The sequence below is a fragment of the Equus quagga genome, chromosome 7, assembly GCF_021613505.1.
Source record: "Equus quagga isolate Etosha38 chromosome 7, UCLA_HA_Equagga_1.0, whole genome shotgun sequence".
Taxonomy (NCBI): domain Eukaryota; kingdom Metazoa; phylum Chordata; class Mammalia; order Perissodactyla; family Equidae; genus Equus; species Equus quagga.
Window position 1 is genome coordinate 89,534,793 of NC_060273.1, and position 24,399 is coordinate 89,559,191.

The 24,399-nt window shown below is 40.4% G+C and overlaps 1 protein-coding gene across 1 annotated transcript in view; it reads right to left on the reverse strand.

Moving 5' to 3' along the window:
• Positions 1 to 354: 354 nt before the first annotated feature.
• LMNB1 (lamin B1) overlaps positions 355 to 24,399 on the reverse strand; it is a 48,202-nt gene continuing 24,157 nt past the window's right edge. Inside the window, exons 4-11 of the mRNA XM_046667847.1 lie at positions 21,597 to 21,767; positions 20,034 to 20,159; positions 13,965 to 14,185; positions 12,919 to 13,144; positions 11,186 to 11,290; positions 8,509 to 8,628; positions 3,513 to 3,620; positions 355 to 1,044 (exon numbers count right to left, since the gene is read on the reverse strand). Of these exons, the coding sequence (XP_046523803.1) occupies positions 1,003 to 1,044; positions 3,513 to 3,620; positions 8,509 to 8,628; positions 11,186 to 11,290; positions 12,919 to 13,144; positions 13,965 to 14,185; positions 20,034 to 20,159; positions 21,597 to 21,767 (1,119 nt within the window). The 3' untranslated portion in view covers positions 355 to 1,002. The remainder of the gene's footprint in view (positions 1,045 to 3,512; positions 3,621 to 8,508; positions 8,629 to 11,185; positions 11,291 to 12,918; positions 13,145 to 13,964; positions 14,186 to 20,033; positions 20,160 to 21,596; positions 21,768 to 24,399) is intronic.

Here is a 24,399-nt window from a genome sequence, read left to right on the forward strand (position 1 = left end):
AATACTTTTCTTCCCTCAAAATCCAGGGGTGTTTTGGTGAGAAAGACTGTCTATGAGCTAACATCCACTCCAATCTTACTCTATTTTGTATGTGGGATGCCACCACAGCATGGCTTGATGAGTGGCGTGCATGTCTGCACCCAGGATCTGCACCTGTGAACCCCAGGCCGCCGAAGCACAGCTCGCGCACTTAACCAATACGCCACTGGGCCAGCCCCTCAATATCTGTTTTTAAAGTTAAAAAAGACAGTAGATTAATATTAAAACAGCTTTTTATTTGTTAATGTCACATAAGAAATTTAAGCAAGTTACACTATCTTAAAAAACACAACTAATGCATTTTAAGAGAAATCCTCCCCTCCCCCCTCCCCATCCCCTTCATGAATTAAGAATCTAAGAAGTAACCATAAAACAAAGTTTTGTGGAATCCTTCATCCAGAGTGCTTACATGATGATTATGTTAATATTGCCTTCTTAAAAAATTTCTCTTTTCTATTTAAAAAAAAAAATTTGTAACCTTGATTGTTTATTACAAAAGAATTCAGTACAAAAGTTCGATATATTGAAAAATGCTTTCCCCCTCCCTCACAGCACCGTTATATAGAGCAGAGAATAATCAAGAGCAGATTGCTGATCGAGACAAAGCAATCTTCAAATTATACCCAGACACACAGTGGTCTATTCACCCTCCCCTCCCCTTCTCATAGGAACTTAAAAAAAAATACACGTACAAAACAATGTCAAAAAATTTGAGGGACCCTTTCCAAACAGTACACAGTTAGTTCAGTGTCAATAATTCACATCTTGTAACAAAGTGTATGGATATGATTTCTTTTACAAAACTTTCAGTGTCAAAAAAAGGAAATTAAGGCCATCAGATTCGCAGCTTAAAAATTCACATAAAGGAAATACAAAAATATTCTGTGCTTCTGAGAAGGCTCTGCACTGTACGTAGGTAAGGATTACCATACTTCTTTATTTTGAGGAAGACAGTTGAGAAGTTTACATAATTGCACAGCTTCTATTGGACGCTCCTGGGGCTCCCTGATAAGGAAAACAGAAAGGAAAATTAGTGCTAAGAAAATGGACCACAGTATTTTAAAAGAAGACAACAGAGAGACTACAAATCCATATCACCAAATGTCAAATGGACCCTTATCGTTTCCCACTTATCCTTTTGAATCTTCTTCCCTAGAACATTCCAACAAATTAGAGAACAGTGATTCTCAACTCCAGCTGCACATTCAGCTCCTGAGGAGCTTAAAAAAATTCTGATCTAGGTCCCAAGATCAATTAAATGAGAATTTCTCATTTAACTGGGGAACAGTATCTATTTATACATAACTTTAAAGCTCCCTAAGTACTTCTAATAGGCAACTGAGGTGGGAAACCACCGTTGAACAACCTCCTTTTATACCTGAGGAAAGAGGAGATCAGTGGACTCCATTCTCAACAACCACGGAGACGGCGGCTGGCAGGATCCTCAACTTTCACGTCCCAAAGCATCCGCACTGGGTTCATCCTCAAATGTGAAGTCAAAACGGCTCCTTCTATCCATTTCTTTATCACTCACTAATTCCTTAAAACCTCACAAAATGACTTGCGACTCACTACTTGACCGGACTGAAATTGGTTTCTTGAAGGTCACCAAAAAAACTTCTAATCACCTCGAAAGGTCACTAGATTCATTCTCTAATTGAAGTCAAAAGAGCTGATCTCTCTTTGGAACCTTAGTATCATTATTTTCTCTGATCACAAACGCTAAAAACCTCACACGTCCTTTGACTTCTTCTTTTCTTCTCTCACCCTCAAGTTCAGTCACAATGCCTTAATGAATCTCCATTTATACATTCCCTCAGAGTCTCTGCAACCTCCCTTCTAGAGTCAATCCCTCTGACATTGTCTCAATTTCTCCTTTGCTCCAAAGTGTGCAGAAGCTAGTTACCTAAACCTTCTAAATTAGGGCAATTTACCACCACCTTCCAAATTTGTTGTCTCTCCTGCACACCTACAATACAGCTGGATGGACTGAAGTCTTAAGTGCTTAAGTCTTGACATATCCCCTGTGACGAATTAAAAATCATGACAAATTCTCTGCCACTCCTCCCATAAATAAATAGTGGAGACTATCTGCCTTCACCTGGAATTGGAGCTGGCCTTATGACTGACAAACTAAAAGAACACGGTAGGATGGACACGAGGCGAGTTCTGGGCCAAGCCCAGTGCTCTCCTTTTTCATCCTCTTAGAAGCCAGCTGCCATGGTGTAAAGAAGCTGGAGCTAAACTACCAAGAAGCCACGTGGAGAGAGACATGGAGAACATTTCAGCCCCGGCCAAGCTCTCAGCTGAATGCAACTGCATGACTGACTTCAGTCTCCATCATGAGCAAAGCAACTGCCCAGCTGATCCCAGTCAAACAAGAGTCACGGGAACTAAGAAATCGTTATTTTAAGCCACTAAGTTTTGGGGTGGGCTGTTAATGTAGCAACAGATAATTCAAACACCTGCAGAACATCATCGTCTGCCTTCTAACACCCAAATAATTGCCCATTCTCCCCAAGTATCTTTCCCAGAGATCTCAACTACTCTGGTGGCCCAGAGAACCTTCTCCAGAGTCTACAACTCATGCTCTGAGGCACCTGTCTGATATCTTGAGATCTCTCTTACTTTGTTATTTTACTTCCAGTCATAATGCTTCCCATTGAGGGCAGGAAATAGATTTTAGCTTGCTTCTTGTTAAAGCCAAGTCTAAAGTATTTGTACTTAAATATTCCTCCAAAATGTATGAGGAAATATCCCAGCCAAAAATCCATTCTACCTCATATAAACCACCTCGAGTGGGTCTAAACATAAGTGAATGTTGATTTACAGTAGGACTGGGACTAATGAAGCAAAACCAATAGGTTTATAAATCTGGAGACAGAGAGACAAAGTCTTATAAGGATAACAGTAGGAACTTTGATTAATGATCAGACTCAAACACCTTGAGACTACAAACTGAAGGCCCATTAGTTACTAATAATTCCAATTTAATTAATTAAAACGAAATTTGGATTTTCTTTATTTCGAGGGCTCTCAAAAGCCCAAGCATCAGCTAAAATCTATCCTGCAATTAGATGATTAGGAACTTAATATAGCAAGAATTTTGTTTCATACTGAACTTGAATATTACACTCTTTTTTAAGTTTATATGCAAAAGCTTGCTTTAATTTAGTGATCTAAACTTCTCAATCACAGAACCCCTCAGTAAATAATTTTGAGTATGCATTCCAATCTATATATACTTATTCATAAGTGATCTATGTCCTACCACAACAAAAAGAACTGCTAACATTTTCTTCCAGTGCCCTAATGTGCTATCTTGAACATCCCCTCAGGAAAACAAGCCCCACTTGGCAGATCAGTGATCTGGTTCATCAAGTAACAGGGGAAAAAAGTCAAACACCACTACTGGTTTTGGTTTTCATGGAATTCTGACAATAAAACTTAAAACAAACATATTAAAGGAATACCTGCTGGTGGAAAAGTTCTTCCTCCACGACCACCTCAGGCGCGGCTTCCTCCTCCTCCTCCTCTTCAGGTATAGTTGTTTTAAAGACTGTACTTCTTTGAGCAACCTCCTAAAGATAAGAGTTGTTTGATTTTCAGTTAAAATCATACTTAAAATCACAAAGCTTGCAGGGGAGGGGGACCTTCTCCGTGCTTAAATTTAAGAAACAGCATTCCTGGTGCCAGCCCCATGGCCAAGTGGTTAAGTGGTTAAGTTCACCCTCTCCTTCGGCGGCCCAGGGTTCACCGGTTTGGTTCGAATCCCGGGTGTGGACCTACACACTGCTCATCAAGCCATGCTGTGGTGGCGCCCCACATGGAAGAGCTAGAATGACCTACAAGTAAGATATACAACTATGTACTGGGGCTTGGAGGAGAAAAAAAAGAGGAAGATTGGCAACAGATGTTAGCTCAGGGCCACTCTCTCCTCACCAAAAAAAGAAAAAGAAACAGCATTCCTACATCAGGGATTACTTAAAAAAAAAAAAAAAAGTGGTTCATAAGCATCTTAAGCTACTGAACAGGAATTTTCGCAAAATTAGTAGCAGTTCTTAGATCTTCAATATTCCCTGCAAGGGAGCTACTGGCATCCCATTTGAAAGACCCGCTGAGAAGTTTCCACTGCGCTTTATCCCATTCTGTTACTACGAATTCTGTAAATGATTTGGCACACTAAATTCTTTGTAACACTCAACATGAATTCAGCATAAAAATCTTGGCTCCTGGCAAAGAGAATGTGCTAAATAAAGGCTGAATAAAATGAAGTTGGAGGCCAACTGCTGTGATCCCAGGGACTATGGTGGCAACAGGACCACCTGATGACTGAGCTGAAAAGGACAAGCTCCTTCATTCCTTCAACAGCTGGTTCTTCTTAAATGAAATGGAATCAAGACAGGATGAGCACTACTTACTAGTAAACACACTAGTGAAGTTCCAATGTATTCCGCACATAAACTACATCTCCTATCATTCATTGGCAGTTTGACAGAAAGTAACCATTTCCATTTTCTACTGAGAGGCTCAAAGACAGATGACTCTCCCGTCGAGAATGCTGACTTGCTCGAATGCAGCACTGATAATCTGGCAGCAAGTGAATGAGTGTGTCCTAGAGAGCGCTGTGGAGCATCTAATTTTACTCTGCACCACGTCCTAAGGTCACTCAAGAAAGGTAACTCCACAGAGGAAGACACTAAAGTAACATCAGTAAAAGCTTATCTGAAATTTAACACAGACCAACTAGCTTAAAAAGGCAGAGGATGAAAACAAAAAACAAGTGTCACAGAAATGAGACTTCAATTTTAAATATGTCCAAGGATATATTTTGGAAATGAAGTAAGGTAGTACAGTAGTATTTTGTGGGGAATTTTGATAATGCTGCAGGGCCAAGAAGATGGACCATTTTGAGTCTCTCATCAGCCACAGCATCAGTTCTGTGAGATCACTCTATGTTCACACACACAAATAGCCATTTCACAAATATCAACCTGCTTTAACCAAAATGCATAAAAAGCACAGGAGTCCTGAGATCAACTACAATTCTGTGAACTAAGATGTCAATTGGCGGATGGTGACATACAAAACGGAAGAAAAGATTCTCAAAAAGCTTTCACAGTCCCCAGCTTTCCTCAACTCATCTTAAGATGAGGGGGAAAAAAGTCAAAGAAAATCTGTTAGAGAATTCTCACATTCCAGCTTCTGGCGGCTCGTGCCAATGTATCCATCTCCCATATGGACACAGGGGCTCTCAAAGCTCACCATGTAATGTGAGACTATTAGCCTCAAATGAGAAGCTTAGCAAACAGCAACCTGCCCAACTTCATTAATTATAAATTACTACAACATAACTACTTTTAATGTAACACCCTGCTGTTAAGCACTTTTCATCTGACATTTGGAAACCGATTAATCCAATGCAGAAAACCTGTATGGAAAATGAGTGCGATAAATAATGTCTAAAAATTTAGATAGAAAAATAACAGAACAAATTTTAAAAGGAAAAGTTGTTGGGAGGTTTAGGCCCAGGAAATTGTTATTAGTCAAAGTGCTAACAGAAAAATGTTTTCACCAAAAAAATCCCTCTCAGCAAGATGCCCAACCCCATCAAGCGCTCTGAAAGGCACACATACATGGTGTCTATGTAAAATGTATTACCGGTCTGCCCGTGTTAAAGCCTTGGGCATGCAAAGGTACACCCATCTATTCAGCAGTGCACTGGAGCTAGCTAGACCAGCTAATGTGCTCATCTCTGCACAACTCTGTGCATACGGATAGCCTGAAATCACCACAGTGGGAGTATTTACACCACAGTAATCAGCAAATGCTACAAATCAGGGCAGTTTTTATTGATGGAGGAGCTGATTGTTAAACTATATCTCTGTCCACAGAAGTAACCATCTGCATATACAAAAATTACAGCTATGCCTCTATTCTGGAACGTACAGGGAAACTGCTTTATTTTTTATTCCCCTCATACAAAACCATTTTATTTTACCATAGTGACATTGCCATTTTTAATCATCCAGCACCCCGTCCCTCATTTCTCAGTAAGAGCCCCCAGGTTTGCCTGGATACCCATCTCTCCCACGGAGATGTGGCAGATGTGTCATAAGGAGCCAAGTGTAATCTAGCTGTGGAGGGGAGAAGAAGGCTTCAGCTCTAACTCTGTCCTCCTGACTCCGGGAACTGGTTTAGAGGTGGGCATGTGACCCAAGCTGGTACAAAAGAGTGAAGCCCAGGACGGGGACCTCACTGGGGAAGATGCTCTTTCCCTTAAGAAGCTAGCCTGGAATGATGCACCTCCAGGAGCAGCCAGCAGCTATCCTGCATCCACGAGGAAGACAATCAGGGAAGCAGGGACAAGACAAAGATCCTTGGGGACACTGAGCGAGCCAATGGATCAAGTCCACTATCTCTGGATTTTTGGTTTTATAAGCCCTATTTCCCCATTATTTTAAAGCTAATTTAATTGGGTTTTCTGACATTTCCAATGCCTCAACAAGAAGAAAATATACATAAAAAATTAAACTGACTTAAACCAATTACCGACAATCTTAGAGAAAAGCGGTCTTTATGGTGATGATTACAGACTGTCGCTAATATGGTCTGGGACACAGTCTTACAGAAATGGATAAATGCCAACAGTTCTTGTCTGACAGTCACAGAAATAACTAAGAACTGTATTCATGATACTTTCCTCATTTCTGACAGAAGTCACTTAACAGAGCCTAGCAAGGAGAAGGCAGTAGAAATTTGTTAAAGAATAGACAAACCAACCAACTAATCTAATATTCCGGGGTTTGAATTCTGAAGGGAAACCTGAGCTTCAGTCAGCTTTATTAAAACGTCACCGGTAAAACTACCTCGAGACCTAGCCCAGTCATAGGATCCGCTTTGTTCGCATGTCACTGTATCTACTGTGTGGGCTTCTAAACCTGCCGCGTTCCAAATCTCCTCCTGTAAGTTTATTTCTAACTTGGAACATATTTTCACACAGAAAAAAATGGTATAGATGGTGACTAGACTCCAGGGCTCAAAAAAGCCTGCTCCATCGGCCATGGCCCCTTCTAACAGTGCTTTTCAATCTGAGCGAATCACCACTGTAACACTGTTTTCAAAGAGAGATGTATTCTGCCAATTTCAGATGACAGGGGAACTTCCAGAGTAGGAGCTACAATAAGTCCAGCCCTTGGGTGGCAGCATGCACGACAGCTGGGAAGGATTCCAAAGTGCTGAAGGCAAGAAGCAAGTGAGGGTTTGTGCACAGAGGACGACGGGAGGGCATCAGCACTCTGAAGTCTATGAATCACGGAAGCCGTCTACAAACTGCTCCCTGCCCTGAGCGCCCAGCAGGCACCTGCAGGTGAACTCCCCGGATGCGCCCAAACCCTCACACAACCGTCCTGAGGCCTAGCGGGAAAACGTCAGATGCCGTTTCATTTTCAGTCTCAGTCTGAGAGCAAGGGCACTCTCCATTCAGGAGACAACGAATTCCTTATAAAGAACGGTCTCAACACATGCAGATGTTTACAGTGAGGGATGATGGGAAGACGGCCAGGCACAGGGCTTCTCATGCAAACACCTCAGAGCCCCCATAACAATGCTGTCCGTGACGTCATTGCTCTGAACTTAAGTGAAAGCCCATGTTCGATTTGTTAAAAAATTTATCCAATAAATTCTTACTGAATGTCTACTATGTGCCAGCCATGCCACCAGGAAAAAATGAGAGTAAGTCCTTGCCCTCCATGTGCTTATTCCTCTAGTGAGAGAGGCCAACTGGACAAGCAGTGCGCAGGTAAGGGGTCTGGCACTATGGGAGCAGAGAAGGAGCCCCTACAAAGATAGTGTGATCTGACCATGACCATTCCTTCCTCCACAGACCCTTTCATCTCTTGGGGGGGATCTGTATGTGACAGTTGGGGTAGGTAAGGTTCTTTGACAAGAATTCTAGGACAGACACATTGAAAACACACATGCCAAGCAGATGTACACTCCACAATCTTCAGACTCAGAGTTCTGTGAACACTCCGAGAGCTAGTAACAGGGTTAATAACATAAGCATGTACTCAAGGCCACACACTGTTCCAAGTGCCTCTTAAAGATTGTCTCATTTATATTATTCTCATTCTATTAATATTACCTCATTTATATTAATTGTCTTATTATTATTTTCATTTTAAAATGATAAAGCTAAGAGAGGAAAGAACTTGCCCAAAGTCACCGTGTGCAGTGGAGATGGAAACTGGACACAGACTGACTGGAGCCTGTGCCACTAATCGGTACTGTATGATACACTCCTCGATCCTTCCTAAAATCTGAAGGCAGCTTCACTTTCAATTACTCAGCAGCTTTAGTCTGATTAAGCAATCAGTTACTTCCCATTTCAATTTGATTTTGAGAAAGAAATCACACTTGCATGATGAATTTTCAGGTGAAACCGACGTTGCAGTGGTTATACCGTACCTCTCCCTGAGAATTTTTCAATATAACCTTCACATCTTCGCCAGTGCCCCAAGAGTTCTGGTTCTTCCAGATGAGGTCAGTGGGAGGACTGGCTGTGACACCAGCATTTGCAGCCCAGATCTGGAAAAAAGATAAGACATCAGTCTACTCAGAACCCAGAGCTCCCACACACCAACAGCAGCAACATTCTGATGAGACGTGAACACCTTGTAAGAGGACTGATTCTAAGTCTCAGAACTATGTCCCAGCTTCAGACTTGCTATATTAACTAGCTGTGACAACCCACAGAGCTTGTCTAGGCCTCAGCTTCCCCATCTGCTAAGCAAACACGCTGACATACAGGGCTCTGAAGCTGCCTACATTCACATCCTAGCTCCTCCACGTCAGGTGACCTTGAGCAAGTTGCCTTACTTTCGTCATCCATAAAATGGGATGGAAATGCCACCTATAATACACGGGATTGTTGTAAGAACAAAGGATTGGTTACTCACATTAAGGGGCTGGCTCACTCAATAAGTATAAGCTCTCACTGTCAGCATTTTATTCGTCTATGGTTTTATGGGCCATCCTCCCATGGAGAACCCTTCCAACTCCCCCCCCCCCCCCCCATAGTATCCTCCAGCTGCCTACAGCAAGCCTTGCGGGGATGACTAACTTCTCTCAAATTTTTGACGGCAAAAGGAAGACTGGAGATGGTGTAGGCAGGTATATTTTTAAACAGGGAGAAAAATCTATGTTACTAAGAAAGAGCCCTTCCTCTTTAGATGCTCACTTGAAGCTTTCAGATCTTCCATCAGATTTATAAATGGAAAAGGGCAGAGAGCATTTACTGGGATAAAATTGGAAAAAGGAACAGGATCTGGGCTGACTTTCAGGTTATGTGAAATGTTAGTGTTTTCCTAATTTCAAGCAATACTTTTCACTAGTCCATATGGAATCATATAGTTGGTTTAGTGCTAATAATAATCATAAAATGTCAGTAACTTTACTGGGTAATTTAACCTAAAACTAGTATGTCCTAGAGCTGTGTTGCTCAATATGGGAGCCATATGTGACTTATGAGCACTTGAAATGCAGCTAATCAGTACGGATATCTGTGAGTTTGAAGACCCAGCTTGGAAAAAAGAAAGTAAAATATCTTGACTAATTATTTTTTATATTGATCACATGTTGAAATGGTAATATTTAAGATATACTGGGTCAAAGAAAATATAGTACTAAAGTTAATCTCACACCTTTCTTCTAATTTTTCATAATGTGGCTACAAGAAAATTTAAAATTACATATATAGTTCTCTTATTTGTGTTCTAGAGTTTTAGAGTGATCTTTGCTATTGCCTTGTACAATTTTACAGAAAGATCACTTATCACTATCATGTTCCAAAGAGCTTATCACATTTAATGCTGGCTACCTAAAGAAAAAAAAATGCATTACATTATTTTACATAATTGAGTTCTCCACTAGACCTATATATCTAGTCTCTGAGAAACTATATCCAGTGGAAAATGCAGACGACTGGCTTAATGGTTTCACATTACTTTAGAGATAGAGAGCACACTCAAATCTGAATCTTCTGAAATAAAATGTCAAATTCTTCCCACCACATTATGTAGCTTTCATAATAGGACTGAGCAATTTTCTCTCACTATCATAATTACTGAAGAGAAGAAAGCATAGTGTAGTTAGGATATTTGTTCCCATTTTTACCATTATTACAAAATTACATCTGATATTTTCACAATGCGGCATCAAGTCCTATGAATACCTTTTTTAAAGAGAAGGTCTAACCTGTTTGAGCCTCTGATCTTTAAACACTAAGTAAGGTTTGTATCAATCAAAACTCAAAACATTTATTTTAAAAAAGGAATAAAAGGAGCCAGTCATCTCTACATTCTTTAGGGATGAAAATAGTGACTTCTTTAACATCTCTAGCAAAGCTAACATATTTTATTGTTTGCTAAATCTACTTACTAAGTAAAAGCAAGGGAATCTTGTGTTTGCTCAGTGAAGCATACGTCTCTAAAAAGTGAGATAACGGTATCTTCTAACTACTAAAGACGTGGTATTTCACAACTCAAAACAGAACACACAGCCCATCTCTCACTATATCTTGAACCTTAGACACTATGTAAAAACCACGTTACTCTTGCTGAAAGATTATGTTTAAAGGATGATTCCTTAAGCAGTGCCTATCATCCAACGACTTTTCTTCAAACATGGGTCCCTATCCCAAGACCAGAGATGGTGACCAAGGGTGAGGTGGGCTCTGGACATCAAAACACTACCCAGATGATTCTGATGCTCGCCCAAGGCTGAAGACTGGTTTTAAGGCCTATCCTGGCATTAAGAGATTATCTTCCTAACAGTTCTTTATGCCAAGCAGTAGCTCCTGAATTACACTGGGCTACAATTATCAGTCAAGAGACAGCTGTTTTCTATCTACTGGAGTAGACAAAATAAAAAGAATTCAAAGGTCAATTCTTTCACTTTTAATAGTTAATTACCACTCTCAATAAGATAGAAATTTTAAAATCTTTAATAGCACTTGTAATTCCCTAATAACGTCAAAGATGTTTTAATGCCCATTTCTAAAATGTTTCTCTTTAAGCTAAAAATTTTCTTGAATTACTTTAACTGTTAGTTAAGACAATGAAGTTAAATGACAAAATGCACTTACTGTAACAGTCTGGCCTGCCTTCAGCACATATCTTGAGGTATATTTGTAACTGACGGACGTGTCTCCAATTTTTCTGATCATCTCCCAGCCTCCCATTGGTTGATCCTATTCACAGAACAAAATTTTAAAAAGGTCACTTCAAATATACAGAAAGTTATGGAATAATCAAATAAATGAACTCACATAGGCAATTAAACTAAGACAGCTTTACGGCTGTATTCCCACGATTCATATTTTCCTAGTACAAAAAGAAAACACGGTTTTGTCATTCAGCAAAACAGCAATTCGATAACGCCACAGTTTTGATTAAGGTACTTAATTTTAAAGAGGACAAAAGTGGAAAAAAGAAATGTGAACCAAATTAAATAGTCATATTCACTGCTAGATCAGGTGGGCCTTTTAAATTTACAACACAATCTAGCTGTCATAATCACAATTATAAACATCTAATATTTCATTACTTTAAGCTTCTAAAATACAGACACATAAACTTAGAAACAGAAGGAAGAAAATATGTTTCTTCTCTATCTATACCACTTCTGCCCACATTTAACTCTCTTACCTTAAAGCGTAAGAGGCTCAAAAAGGGTAAATGATGCAATGAGCCGGTCCCAAGTGCTAGCTATTAACTCTAGCCCCCAGGCTGCCCAGACCTGCCTGACACCTGAGGAAAAGTGCAGGGTATTAAAGCAATTAACTACAGTAATTTATATCCATCTCTAACTCACAGAGAGAACAAGCCAGGCTGAGAGCCAGCTTCAGAACAGCTCCACACGGCTACTATGCCTTCTGAAAAACAGTCAAACTACAACAATGGAGCAGCAGACGCTACTCTGTTCTTGAGCTTTTACAGTCGTGACTAGGAGGGCTTAGAGCCTATTCTCCTTAGGAGCAGAACAGCCAGTGCTCCTCTGCCCATCCAAATCCTTTATTCACTCATATGCAAGATGGCTTTAATAGCTCTTGTGAGAAAAGGAGTGATTTTCACAATGTTTGATAAATCCTGACCACAAGCTTCACGAAGTGACATCCATCCCTCTGCACCCCCTTTTCCCCAAGACCTGCCTTTCTCTAACATCATCTCACACCCCTTCGGGGCCCCCAGCTGCACGGATGCCTCGCCAGGGAGGACCTTCACTACTGAGCTCTCGAAAGCTCCAGCTCGAAACCGCAGCATTCCCTGCTATGAGTATTTTATGTTTACTTTTAAACAACTAATTTCGAGACAGGTCTTCATACTATTTTTGATATAAATTAAACCATTACCATTTGTCCATTCATTTATTTAGAGAGAAAGACACTCCCTGCATATACCTGAGTCTGGGCTCCTATTTCCTTCCTTTCATAAAGTTAACAGCTGTCAAAGAACGTCCCCCATTTACACCCACACTCCAACTTTTTCACAGGTCTGGTTAGGGCAGGAGTAACAACAATGCATCCTCTGGAAGGCCACTGGGACAAAATAACTCTTATTCTAAATCAGGTGTGAATAGGAGCCCTGGCTCCATAAAGAAGGGCTCCTGAAGGAAATCTTTAAACCTCTAAGTGCACCACCTCCTTTTTCTCCTCCTGTTTTAATTTCTACTTCACGAATGTAAGTAAAAAGGAGGAGGGAAACTCTTAGTGCCTGAAGACTACTGAATCCAAATAAAGGCTGAGGGGTTATCACAACTGCAGGAGAGCCCACCAAGCAGCAAAGCCGTGCTGGGGAAAAATGGGTCTGTGTTTTCTACCTGTTCGGAAGTGTTCTTCAAGCGGATAAACTTGCCATCGACATCTATCTCTTCAATGCAGACATTCCCAGTGGCTGACGCGGAATGAGAGATGCTGACACTACTGCTCGCCTCTGACTCTTCCACATCGACTCTCTTCCGCTTCCCTCTAGTGGTACGCACGCTGCGACTTGAGGATGCTCGTGATACTGTCACACGAGAAGAAGGGCTCGGAGACAGCTTCAATCTACAGGGGAAAAATAAAACGTTCCATTTATGAAACACATATGCCCTTCCTACCTCGGTATCCTGCACACGGATTTCTAAAACAAAACATCACTGACGATCTGTTAGACAAAGCTGATATACAGCTTAACTAAGATAAATTTTATTAATGCTAGGATGCCCACTACCAATTTTCTTTAAAAAAAAAATAATAAAAATTTTTATGTTTTCCCTAGGAATAGAAGATAGCCATAATGTAGAAAGTTGGAAAACAGCGGGGGCCATCATCCCATCTGCCACCACCATACCACAACCACTGTTATATTCAATATACTTTCTTATTATTTTCATATCTGTATTTTCTTTTTATCAAAATTATAATCACACTGTATGTAATATTGAAATCAAATGGCTTTTTAATCTAAATCAGGTACTTTCCCTTTGGAACTTTCTTCTGAGAACAGGTGTTTAAAGAATTTATATACTAACAAGATTTTAAAAATAAGTATAAAGTCTCTTTCAGCAAAGCTGATATCCTGCAACATATTAAATTATCAAAACATTTAAAATCTCAAAGGAAAGACTCCATCTTGAGATAGTCCAGCATTTGAAATAATAAAATAAGACTACTTGAACATTTTCTGTTTTTGAGGTAGAAATATAATCTATTACTACCTACCTCTACACCTAGGTGATAAAAGAAATGACACAGAAAATATTTAAAGTTGCTTTAATTGTCAAAAAAAAAAAACAAAACAACCCAATCCTATTTACTCTTCTTCAAATAAAAAGGTGGGGGCTGCAAGAAGACCAGGGGGTAGGGTGACACCCTCGTCACTCACCTCTCTTCCTCGCCTTCTAGGAGTTTCCTGTAAGCACTGATCTCCATGTCCAGAGCTAACTTGACATCAAGCAGCTGTTCGTAGTCGTTCAGCTGCTGCTGCATCTGATCCCGTATTTCCGCCATCTCTCTCTCTTTGTCAGACAGCATGCGCCGAGAGTTGTCTCTTTCTTTAGCAAGCAACTCTTCTAACTCTTGAATCCTCTCCAAACATGCTCTAGACTTCAGATTCAAGGGAACACATTTACTTTCTAGGAACGTTCCAACATTAGCACAAGGCAGCTATTTTAAACCGTTTCCTGGACTGGAAAACAAGAAGCCTAAGGAATCGCTAACATTAGAATTCATGAGATTTTAAGAAATTAAAACCCCAAATTCCTCCAACATAAAATATAGCCCTCAGGAAAGTTCTGGCTTATACTAGACTAAAAAACGTTATATTTATCAAATTTAAGTGTCATAAATGTACATGTAAGTTTTCTGTATTTAGCCAAATAAAGTAAATTTTTAAGCTGTGGTTTTAGTAAAAGTCAACTCTGGCTCCCCTACGAGCTGAGCCTTGTTCAAAAGTATACATTAACAACAGTAAAAAACTAAAAAGACAGGAAACTCACTGACAAACCAAAGGGTGGGTGAAAGTATGTTTTGGAGAATTGCTGGAACTATTCAGAAAGCAAAGCAAAGGATTCTGGTTATGCCTTTAGAGACAGCGGCCCTTTAGGACTGCTCTGCTCTCTCATGCTCGATCAGCACACAAAGACTATACATCGTAGTGTGGTCTGTAAAAAGTTACTGTAAATATAGAAACTTTATTTGGTATTTAAAAAACGAGAAATCAGGGGCCAGCCCCATGGCAGAGTGGTTAGAGTTCCGCACACTCCACTTCCGCAGCCCAGATGCACGGGTTCCACTCCACTCATCAGCCATACTGTGGAGGCATCCCACATACAAAAACTAGAGGAAGATTGGCACAGATGTTAGCTCAGCGTGAATCTTCCTCAAGCAAAAAGAGAGGACAACTGGCAGCGGATGTTAGCTCAGGGCGAATCTTCCTCACCAAAAAAAACAAGTCACACATCCTATACCAGAAAGTTCATCTTAGAAACCCTGTAGTTCACTAGGTAATTATTCTTCTGCGTTTGTCCAATACAGAATTCATCTCAGTAGCCTCAGAAAACGACAAGGGTAAACAACTCAAAAATACTGATGGATAGCTTAGGCCCTTAGAATCACAAGTGGCTGCATCAGAGGAGGAGAGAAAGGGCACACATTGTGCAGAAAGTAAATACGGAAGGCCGAAGACAAACAGGAGCTCTACACTGTGCAGAAACACGCACTCTAGTTAGTACATTTATTTCTCACAGGAGTACAGCTTACAAATTTAGAAACTGCTTTACATGTATATGGGGTTGAACAAGTAAGTCAACAGGATGGTAGAAACCAGGTTTCTTACTCTCAGAGAGAAGTTACAGATAAGTGAGGAGGGAAGCCAAAAAGGAACCCTGTGGTACAGAGGTAGTCAAAGACATCTGTATGAACTCGTGTTTAGCTTAATAAAGATACAAGTGGACAGAGATACAAGTACAGATAAGTGTGTACACATGGATGACATACACACATACTACCTAGCTCTGCCCACAAGAGGGCCTAGAAGCAATGACACCCCAGTACCAATGAGCACTCAGTGCCCAGATCTTCATTTCTATATTTCATTCTCCAACCAAAAGAACCAGAGCTCCTTAGAGAAATGGCTGATCCTAGTGCTGAGGTAGGGAAAAGACAAGGTGAGCCTGGAGCATCTTATAGTACCAGAAAGTAAAGAAGCACCCAAGAAAAAGGGAACATGGTAGCCAATCGGACAGAACTCCTAAGGGCCAAAGCTGGAACAATCCGAGACAATAAAATAATGTAGCATTAGATTATAACCTAAAGTGTAAGACAAATATTCATGAGTCCATACACAAATCTTCAGAGAAGAATTCCATTTAATAAATGTAGATACTCCCTTCAGAACGTGGAGCTTAATTCCTGCCCCTCACCCTTGAGAGAAGGCTGGACTTAGTGATTTGCTTCCCAAGAAGAGTATGGAAAATGAAAAATAGTAATCTGACAGCCGGGAAACCTGGCAAACACTCCCTTTCCCAATGACAAACACTGACACGACCAATGATGATATGTGGATGTCATGTAATCCCTGGTAGGATATGACAAGAAGGGCAATTAAAACCCATAACCCCAGCCTAATCACGAGAAAAGCACCCAACACAGCCAGACTGGGGGACGGTTTACAAGATACCTGGCCAGTTCTCAAGGCTGTCAAGTCATGAAAAACAAGGAAAGCCTGAAAAACTGTCACAGACCAGAGGAGACTAGGGAGACATGTGGTACCCTGTCACAATAAAATGACAGTAATAGAAAATCTGGTGAAATCCAAATAGTCTAGAGTCTAGTCAATAGTAACGTACCAATGTCGGTGTCTTAGTTTTGACAAACGTACCACGGTAACATAAGATGCTAACAATGGGGGAAAACTGGCTACGAGAGAGAAGGAAACTGTGTATACTATCTTGCCAACTTTTCTGCAAATACAGAATTATGCCAAAATAAAAAGGTTATTTAAAAAATAATCAATTAATCAAAATCCAGAGTAGCACCTGACATTCTATATCAGAAGCGAGCATTCATCTTAAAAGTCATGCTAAATATAATCGCCGCCTGAGAGGACTTGCATTTGACTACATTTGCAAAAACCATGCTATAAACGGAGAAATCCATTTTTTTCCTCTCAGCCTTCTTATATTTTCTTTCCTCGAAAAGAAAAAACGGGCAAGAAGGTGGAATCTAAAGGACAGTTAATGAGAGACATAAACTACCCAAGACTCAGCGATAACCTCTGAGCCCAGGTTTGGAAATACAAAAATGCCTCTATTTGTCTGCTTTCAGTGTTATAAAGTTCCTTAAGAGGGAAAAGTCAAAACCTAGCTATAAAAAAGTTTTAAAGTTACTCTGAATCATTTTGTATTTTAAATAGAAATATTTAAATGCTATTTTAAATAGCTGCACTATGCCTGTTGTGTAGTGAAATACAAAGAACACAGCTTGAGAAAGACCCGCCATGAGCTGCCTCTGAGACTCCGGGCAAGCTGCAATCAACCTCACTGAACCGGCACCCGCATTCGGAAAACAAAGAGCTCTCACTAGCCTATCTGTAAGATCCCGCCTCCAGCTCTAAGATTTTATGACTGACTTCTCGTGGTCTTCGTTTTTCTATTTTATAGTATGTAACATAATTATACTAGTTTATTGTGGTCTAGCTGCAACAGAAGTTTCCAGAGTCTGGGTGTTAGAAAAACAAAAATTGGAGGTGCTTTCAGAGTGCCGCTGGAGGCTTCTGCAGGCCCAGCTGACCAAGCAATTAACGTGGCCAAGTCAAAATCCAGAGGGAAATGATAGAAATGCTGTAAGCAACACATGAAATTCCTAATTCCAAAACAGAACACTGCCATAACACTGTAGAAATTATTTTAAAATATTTTCTAAAGTCAGCAATTTAAAGGCTATGACAGTTTTAAACGAAATTTAAGAAGTATTTCACTAACATGAGTGACGTAACCAAAAGGAAATTCTATGGCCTAAGTGAGCATGATGAAACTGATGATTCAATAACAAACGCTATTTAAGGCATACAAGAGGGAAACATTAAGAGAGATAGCCTTTTTTTCCCCTAATGATCTAAGACTAAAATTTATCAACTAATGAAGCTATTCCTCAAGATATTATTATTTATCATAAAAATCTGATACCAGTAACAAATAGAAGAAAGGTTTCCTCCATCCCCAACCCAACGCAGAGAAATTTAAAACTACTCTGGCCGAAGGAGGTGCTTTTCTCCTGTTCCCTAAGGAGGTAGCTCCTGGAAACCCCCAGGGCCCGCCTAACAGCGTTTAAAAACCACTAACCTGCAGTTAACAAAAACACTTGCGAGGATGGAATGATGACTAACAGGAAAACAAGGAAACAGCCCTGAACCTGAGTCGGAAGACGTGGCCACCAAGTTCACAGCCGACCACTAACCACAGGCCAGTCTCAGTCTCCTCACCTGTAAAACATCCATGCCCAGCATAGGCAAGGGCATTAAGCAGCAGCCCAAAGAGGGGGGGAAGACATAAATTTGAGGGGGAAAGGATAACTAGAATATTATTTTCTTAAATGGAGAGAAGTTGTAAATGTCAACTCAGAATAAGAATAGAGAGGCCTATTTTTGGAATGGTACCTGTTAATATGGTGTAGTAGAAAAGATTATCTGTTAAATTCCTAGAAGAAAATCTTTGAAGAGAGTGAGGTATAAAGGGAAAAAGTGGCAACTAGAAGAGAAATCCATTGATCAGCCTGCAGCCTCTGGACAAGTCACTAAACTTGCCTAGGTTTGTAGTCAGACCAAGAGAACTCAAAGGTCCTTCCAGCTCTGTTACATGAAAACCTCAAAATACTATCAGGACAAAATGGGTCTAAAATAATCTGTAAATTTATGTTGTGAGTAATAAAGTACATACGATAGGTAATGTAAAAGATTCTATTTTAATTAATTTTTTTTATATTACCCTATTTTATGTAATTCACTCTCTGCTTTCTTTTCTAAATTCCTACAATAAATGTCTTCAGGTTTGTTTTTTAGAGTTTTATTTTTTTGAGGAAGATTAGCCCTGAGCTAACATCTGCCACCAATCCTCCTCTTTTTTGCTGAGGAAGACTGGCCCTGAGCTAACATCCATGCCCATCTTCCTCTACTGTATATGTGGGACGCCTGCCACAGCACGGCTTGACAAGTGCTGCATAGGTCTGCACCCAGGATCCGAAACGGTGAACCCTGGGCCGCTGAAGCGTAACGTGCGCCCTTAACCACTGCGCCACCGGGAGGGTCCATGTCTTCAGTTTTATAATCAGAAAAAGATTTTACTAAAGATAAAACAATAAAAAGAAAAAAGAAAAAGAAAAAAGTTTAATCAAGAATAAAACCCGTGGCCAAGTGGTTAAGTTCACCAGCTCTGCTTCGGCGGCCTACAGTTTTGCTGGTTCAGATCCTGGGCGTGGACCTAGCACTCATCAGGCCATGCTCAGGCAGTGTCCCACACAGCAGAGCCAGAAGGACCTACAACTAGAATATAAAACTATGTAATGGGGGGCTTTGGGGAGAAGAAAAAGAAAGAAAGAAAGAAAAAAAAAGATTGGCAACAGTTGTTAGCTCAGGGCCAATCTTTAAAAAAAAAAAAAAAGAAAAGAAAGTTTATAGAAAATTGAAAACAGCAAAATTTCCTCCCTTAAGGAAAACAAAAGCTGAAGTTACTTCCCATGTAATTAAGGTGAGCAGTAGATTATTACAGCCTCCTGAGTACTTGGGTGGTTGTCTCTGTACTCTGTGTCCACAGCATCACCCTTGGACTGACACACTTCAAGCAGTGTCCACACCTGCGTAAGCTGCACCTACAGCACACCGTCATGTCCTGACAGGCACCTGGTCAACACAGCCAGCAACGCCACCTGTCACTTAGTTGTACGAATGACTGACTGAGTCACTAAATTCTTAACTTATACACAAATGAACGCTACTTCCCAAGATCCAAGCTACTAAGTAGTTGAAGCACCAGAGAATTTGTCTAGAAACACAAAGTATTTACCACCCACAAGACTTTTTGCATGTTTTTCCTCATCATGGTTTCCTAATGTGATGAAAAAGGAGAACACTGGGAAGAGCACTGTGTGGAGATGAGGCTGCCGGATGGGTCAGCAAACCAGGGTCCGGGGGTAAGCCCAGGGAAGACACCAGCAGGGTGCTTCCTCAAGAGCAATGGCCTTAGCCCTGGGCAATCTACTAATTTAGGAATAACAGTCTCTGCTCAGAGGATGTTTATTTAAGGCAAAATGAAAAAATCTGGGCAGCAGTGTGAAGCAGGGCGAAGGAAAATACTCCCCTCTCTGGAAAGCGACCTCAGGCAGAGCAAAGCAGGGAGACCACCGTGGGGGCATCCTTCAAGCCCACCTGCAGTTCTTCTCAGGGGAGGACGCAGCTTACCTCTTTCTGGAGATTAGAAAGCTGAGATGAAAGGCTCTCAATTCTCATACGACTTTCCATCAGTTCTTCCCTGGCACTGTTGACAGTGGAAGTGTTCATCTCTGACGACAGTCTGGCATTCTCCAGCTAAGAGAAGCAGCAAGACAGGGTCAGCCTTAGCTGGTGAAGTCGCACAAACAAATGAGGAAGCATGATTCATCTCAAGGCATTTCGTTTCAAGCCTAAGCCCTGCTGGTAACTGGCTGATGAAACAGGAAAAGCATCATGAAGTCTGCTGATGTGATATGAATTACCTGAAGTCTTTCTCACTTGTCGACTCAATTCCCAATGTATGAGCTCTAACAGTGCTAACACACCTGGTCTAGACCCAAAGTCTATTACTTCAACATTTCATCCATTATATCCCTAGTGTCTCAGATAACACTGCTAATAAGGAAACTGGGCAGTAGCAATTTAACAGTGATGTTTGTAGGAAAATCAGTATCACACAACCCCAACCCACCAAATCTAATACGGATTACAAAGCAATAAGCAGAAAGTACTAATTTACAGATTATTTCAAACCAGACAAACATTTCCTTTCAGAAGCAAAACACAACTCCTCAAGTAGAAACAACATCCTAGTCCTCCAAATTCCCAAACCTTCTGTTCTTCACATCTCGGGCACATTGCTATGTGTCGTCTCTTCCCTGGTTCCCTTTGAGGCCACAGTCTGTGTTAGGGACAGCGCCTGCCTTTAGCTCCTTCACTGCCCAGCATGATGCCAGCACTGAATAAGTGTTGGACAATTGAATGTAGGGTTTAAAAGATCTCTCCCTTTCACTACCCAATTACTACATCATACAACAGATTAAAAGCAACATGAACAGTTTGAGGCCATACAGTGGAAGTGATTTTCAACACTACTATGACCCTAATTTTCTAAGTCTTCCAATAATGTCTTCTCAATCAAATCTTGTAACATTTAACCCCTTGAGGTAAACTCATTTACTAGGAAAGCCGGTACTTGTTGTTGATTTTATGGATTTTTGCATGTTCTGCTAATAAGAGTGGGAAGTTTCTATAATATTTTTTAAATGAATAATAGCGGCAGAGGCAGAACTACCAGAGACCTTCCATTTGGCCTTTGTTCAAAGAAGCCCAAAGTGCAGTGGTCAGAACCTACACACAAGGATGACGTGAAATCAGAACGAGATGCAATCCAACAGCATTTACTATTAGATGGATGAGCAGGACAGCACTATTAGTACTGGTTATTGTAAGAAAGTATTTTCAGATGGCTTGGGTTTAACTACTATGACATGACATGAATGATCAATGGGACGAAAAGATAAACCCTGACTTCTGATAAAATCGGAATAACCCGACTTTCTTTGAATAATTTCTAGTAACATTTACTTTACGGAAAACTGCTTTTTCAAAAAAATCCACTTTCTATATTCGTGGCGACTAGAGGAATTCATTTAAGAAAACCAGAACAAACCAAACACCAAGTCATGTTCTCAGGGTGACTGGGAAGCAACGGCTGCATGAGTGGGAACCAGTCCGCAGGAGACTGCTCACTTTGGCATGGTAAGTCTGCTCCAGCTCCTCCTTGTACAGCTTCACTTGGGCATCGTGCTGCTCTCGCATCTCGTGAAGGGCCTGAGCCAGCTTGTACTCATACTCAATCTGACGTCCGGAATCCACCTCTACCAAGCGAGTTTCATGCTTCCTTCTGGTCTCATTAATCTCCTGGGGAGGAAAAAAAGACATAAAACCAAGTTACTTATCATAGCTACACTGGTACAAGTCTGAGGGACATCAAGGCCCTCTGAAGTTTTTATAAATCGCCCTCTTCATGTCCGTCCTAGGACAGGCATGTGAAGAGACACTTTTTTGCCTTTGTTTTCAAATGAGAAGATTTTTGAGATGGAACTAACGACAGAAACGGTAGCATCTCAAGCCCTAGAAATTTTATGTTTTGTTTTTTCCCGTAGCATAGCTATTTATTTCTCTGAAGGCAAGGCATGGCCTGGAAGACTTCTAAAGTACCATGCAATCGTGGAGAACAATGTACACTAAATGGTAACTGTCCTTCTAAACTGTTGTACTGACGATTCTAAGGACACTTCTTTAAAAAAATCCACATGAAAAGTTAAACTTAGGACAACAACTAGAAGATTCATGCACAATAAAACTACTTTCTTAGACATACTGAGATGCAAGAGGTATAACAAGCTAATTTACGTGACATTTTAAAAACAGGTGCTAAGGTATCAATATTAATTGAGACAGAATCTTATTAACAATATTACTTTAGTATCTCAAGTACATACGAAAATTCATTATTAAAGAATAGAAATAGTAGGCATAATCTTTCATTTTAGGTTTTAAGGGACTATCCAAAACTAAAATAAAATGGCTAGGAACACAATTCCAAGAATAAAATTTCCATTGTGGCTTACAGCTGAACAGATGTCTTTAATGGCAATAATAAAAGAGGCCACAAGAGGGGGATATAACCCACTGAAGTTCTTGTTTATCATCCTTCTGTGTGTTTTTCTACGCATTTCCTCATCTTTCTTTCAACAGTTCCTTGCAGAGGAAAATGCACTTGACAGAATCAGAAAACTAGGGTTCAAATTCCAGTTCTGCTATTAATCTCTCAGGGCTCATAGCTGTGAAGCAAATGATACTTAAATCATGAAAACATGCAAAGGAAGGTTTAGTTCAACAAATACTGAGCGCCTATTAATGATTTTGATGTTTGTCTACCTCCTTTTCTCTTCTTCCTGCTTTTCTTCTTCCTCTTTCTTGTCCCCCCTTCACTGTTCATTATAAGGAACTTAGGCATATTTATTGAACAGAATTATATCCTCCACGTGAAAAAAAAAGAGGAATATTTTAAATTCATTCTCAAAAAGCAAAAACCAAACACTCAAAGATGCTACCCAAACACTCTAAAAACATTACATTACTTCTTCCTGATGCCATTTTTCATCTACTATTTTATGTAGAATAGTGACTTGCAAAGAAAAGAATACCTTCCTGCTGGGTTTAAAGATGCAGGAGTCCACACACAGTGTAAAAACTAAGTAATGACAGATCATGCATAATTTTAACAAAACAAAAATATAAGTCAACTTAAGATAAAAATATCTCCATTTATAAAGCAAAACTGTAGTTTAAAATTATATGATAGCATTCACTATAGTTCACAAGGAGCTGGCACACGATATTCCACTGTGACCCTCACCACTTCTTCAAGAAAAAATAGCAGGTACTGGTGTTTCATTTTTAAATAAGAAACTGACTCAAGAGTTGTCTAAATCTGACTGCTTGTCCAGTGAGCGCACTTTGCCCCAACAATACCTATTTTGTTTTAATACTATACTGTTACAAAAATGGTCAAATTTCCACCATATTTTTTCTCCAATAAAAATAAACTTTTTTAACTTCTACAATAAATTCCTATTTTTAAGTCATTAAAATGACACTTTTCAAAATTATATTACTTCTAAAAACATTAAGTATTTAATTGCATGTTCTCCACCCTGGGTTAATTCCCACCCTCTTCAATTTTGAGGAAATATACATTCCCCTTTCTTCAATTTTATTACTTCTTTTTTGGCAACAGTTGCTACCTTCAACCTTTCACCCTATCCCCCCAAGGCTTGGCCACAGAAGTTAAAGCTTATAAACGACATTTAAAAATACAGATAAGGGGGTGCTGGCCCCGTGGCCGAGTGGTTAAGTTCATGTGCTCCGCAGCAGGCGGCCCAGTGTTTCGTTGGTTTGAATCCTGGGCACGGACATGGCACTGCTCATCAAACCATGGTGAGGCAGTGTCCCACATGCCACAACTAGAAGGACCCACAACGAAGAATATCCAACTATGTACTGGGGGGCTTTGGGGAGAAAAAGGAAAAACTAAAATCTTAAAAAAAAAAAAAAAAAAACATACAGGGGCTGGCCTGTGCCCGAGTGGTTAAGTTCACCCACTCGACTTTGGTGGACCAGGGTTTCATCAGTTCGGATCCTGGGCGCATACATGGCACCACTCATCAAGCCATGCTGAGGTGGCATCCCACATGCCACAACTAGAAGGACCCAAAACTAAAATATACAACTATGTACCAGGGGGCTTTGGGGAAAAAAAGAAAAATCTGTTAAATAAATAAATAATAAAAATAAAAATACACATATAACTCTAAATGCTGTGGGCAGCCAGCCTTCAGGGCAGCCCCCAATGGGTGCTGCCTCCTGGCATTCAGGCCCTTGTGCAATCCCCTCCCACACTACCACTAGTGGCCTGAGTGATGGAGGGTGCTAGCAGATCACTTCTGGGACGAGGTTACAGAAGATAATGAGGCTTCTGTCTTGC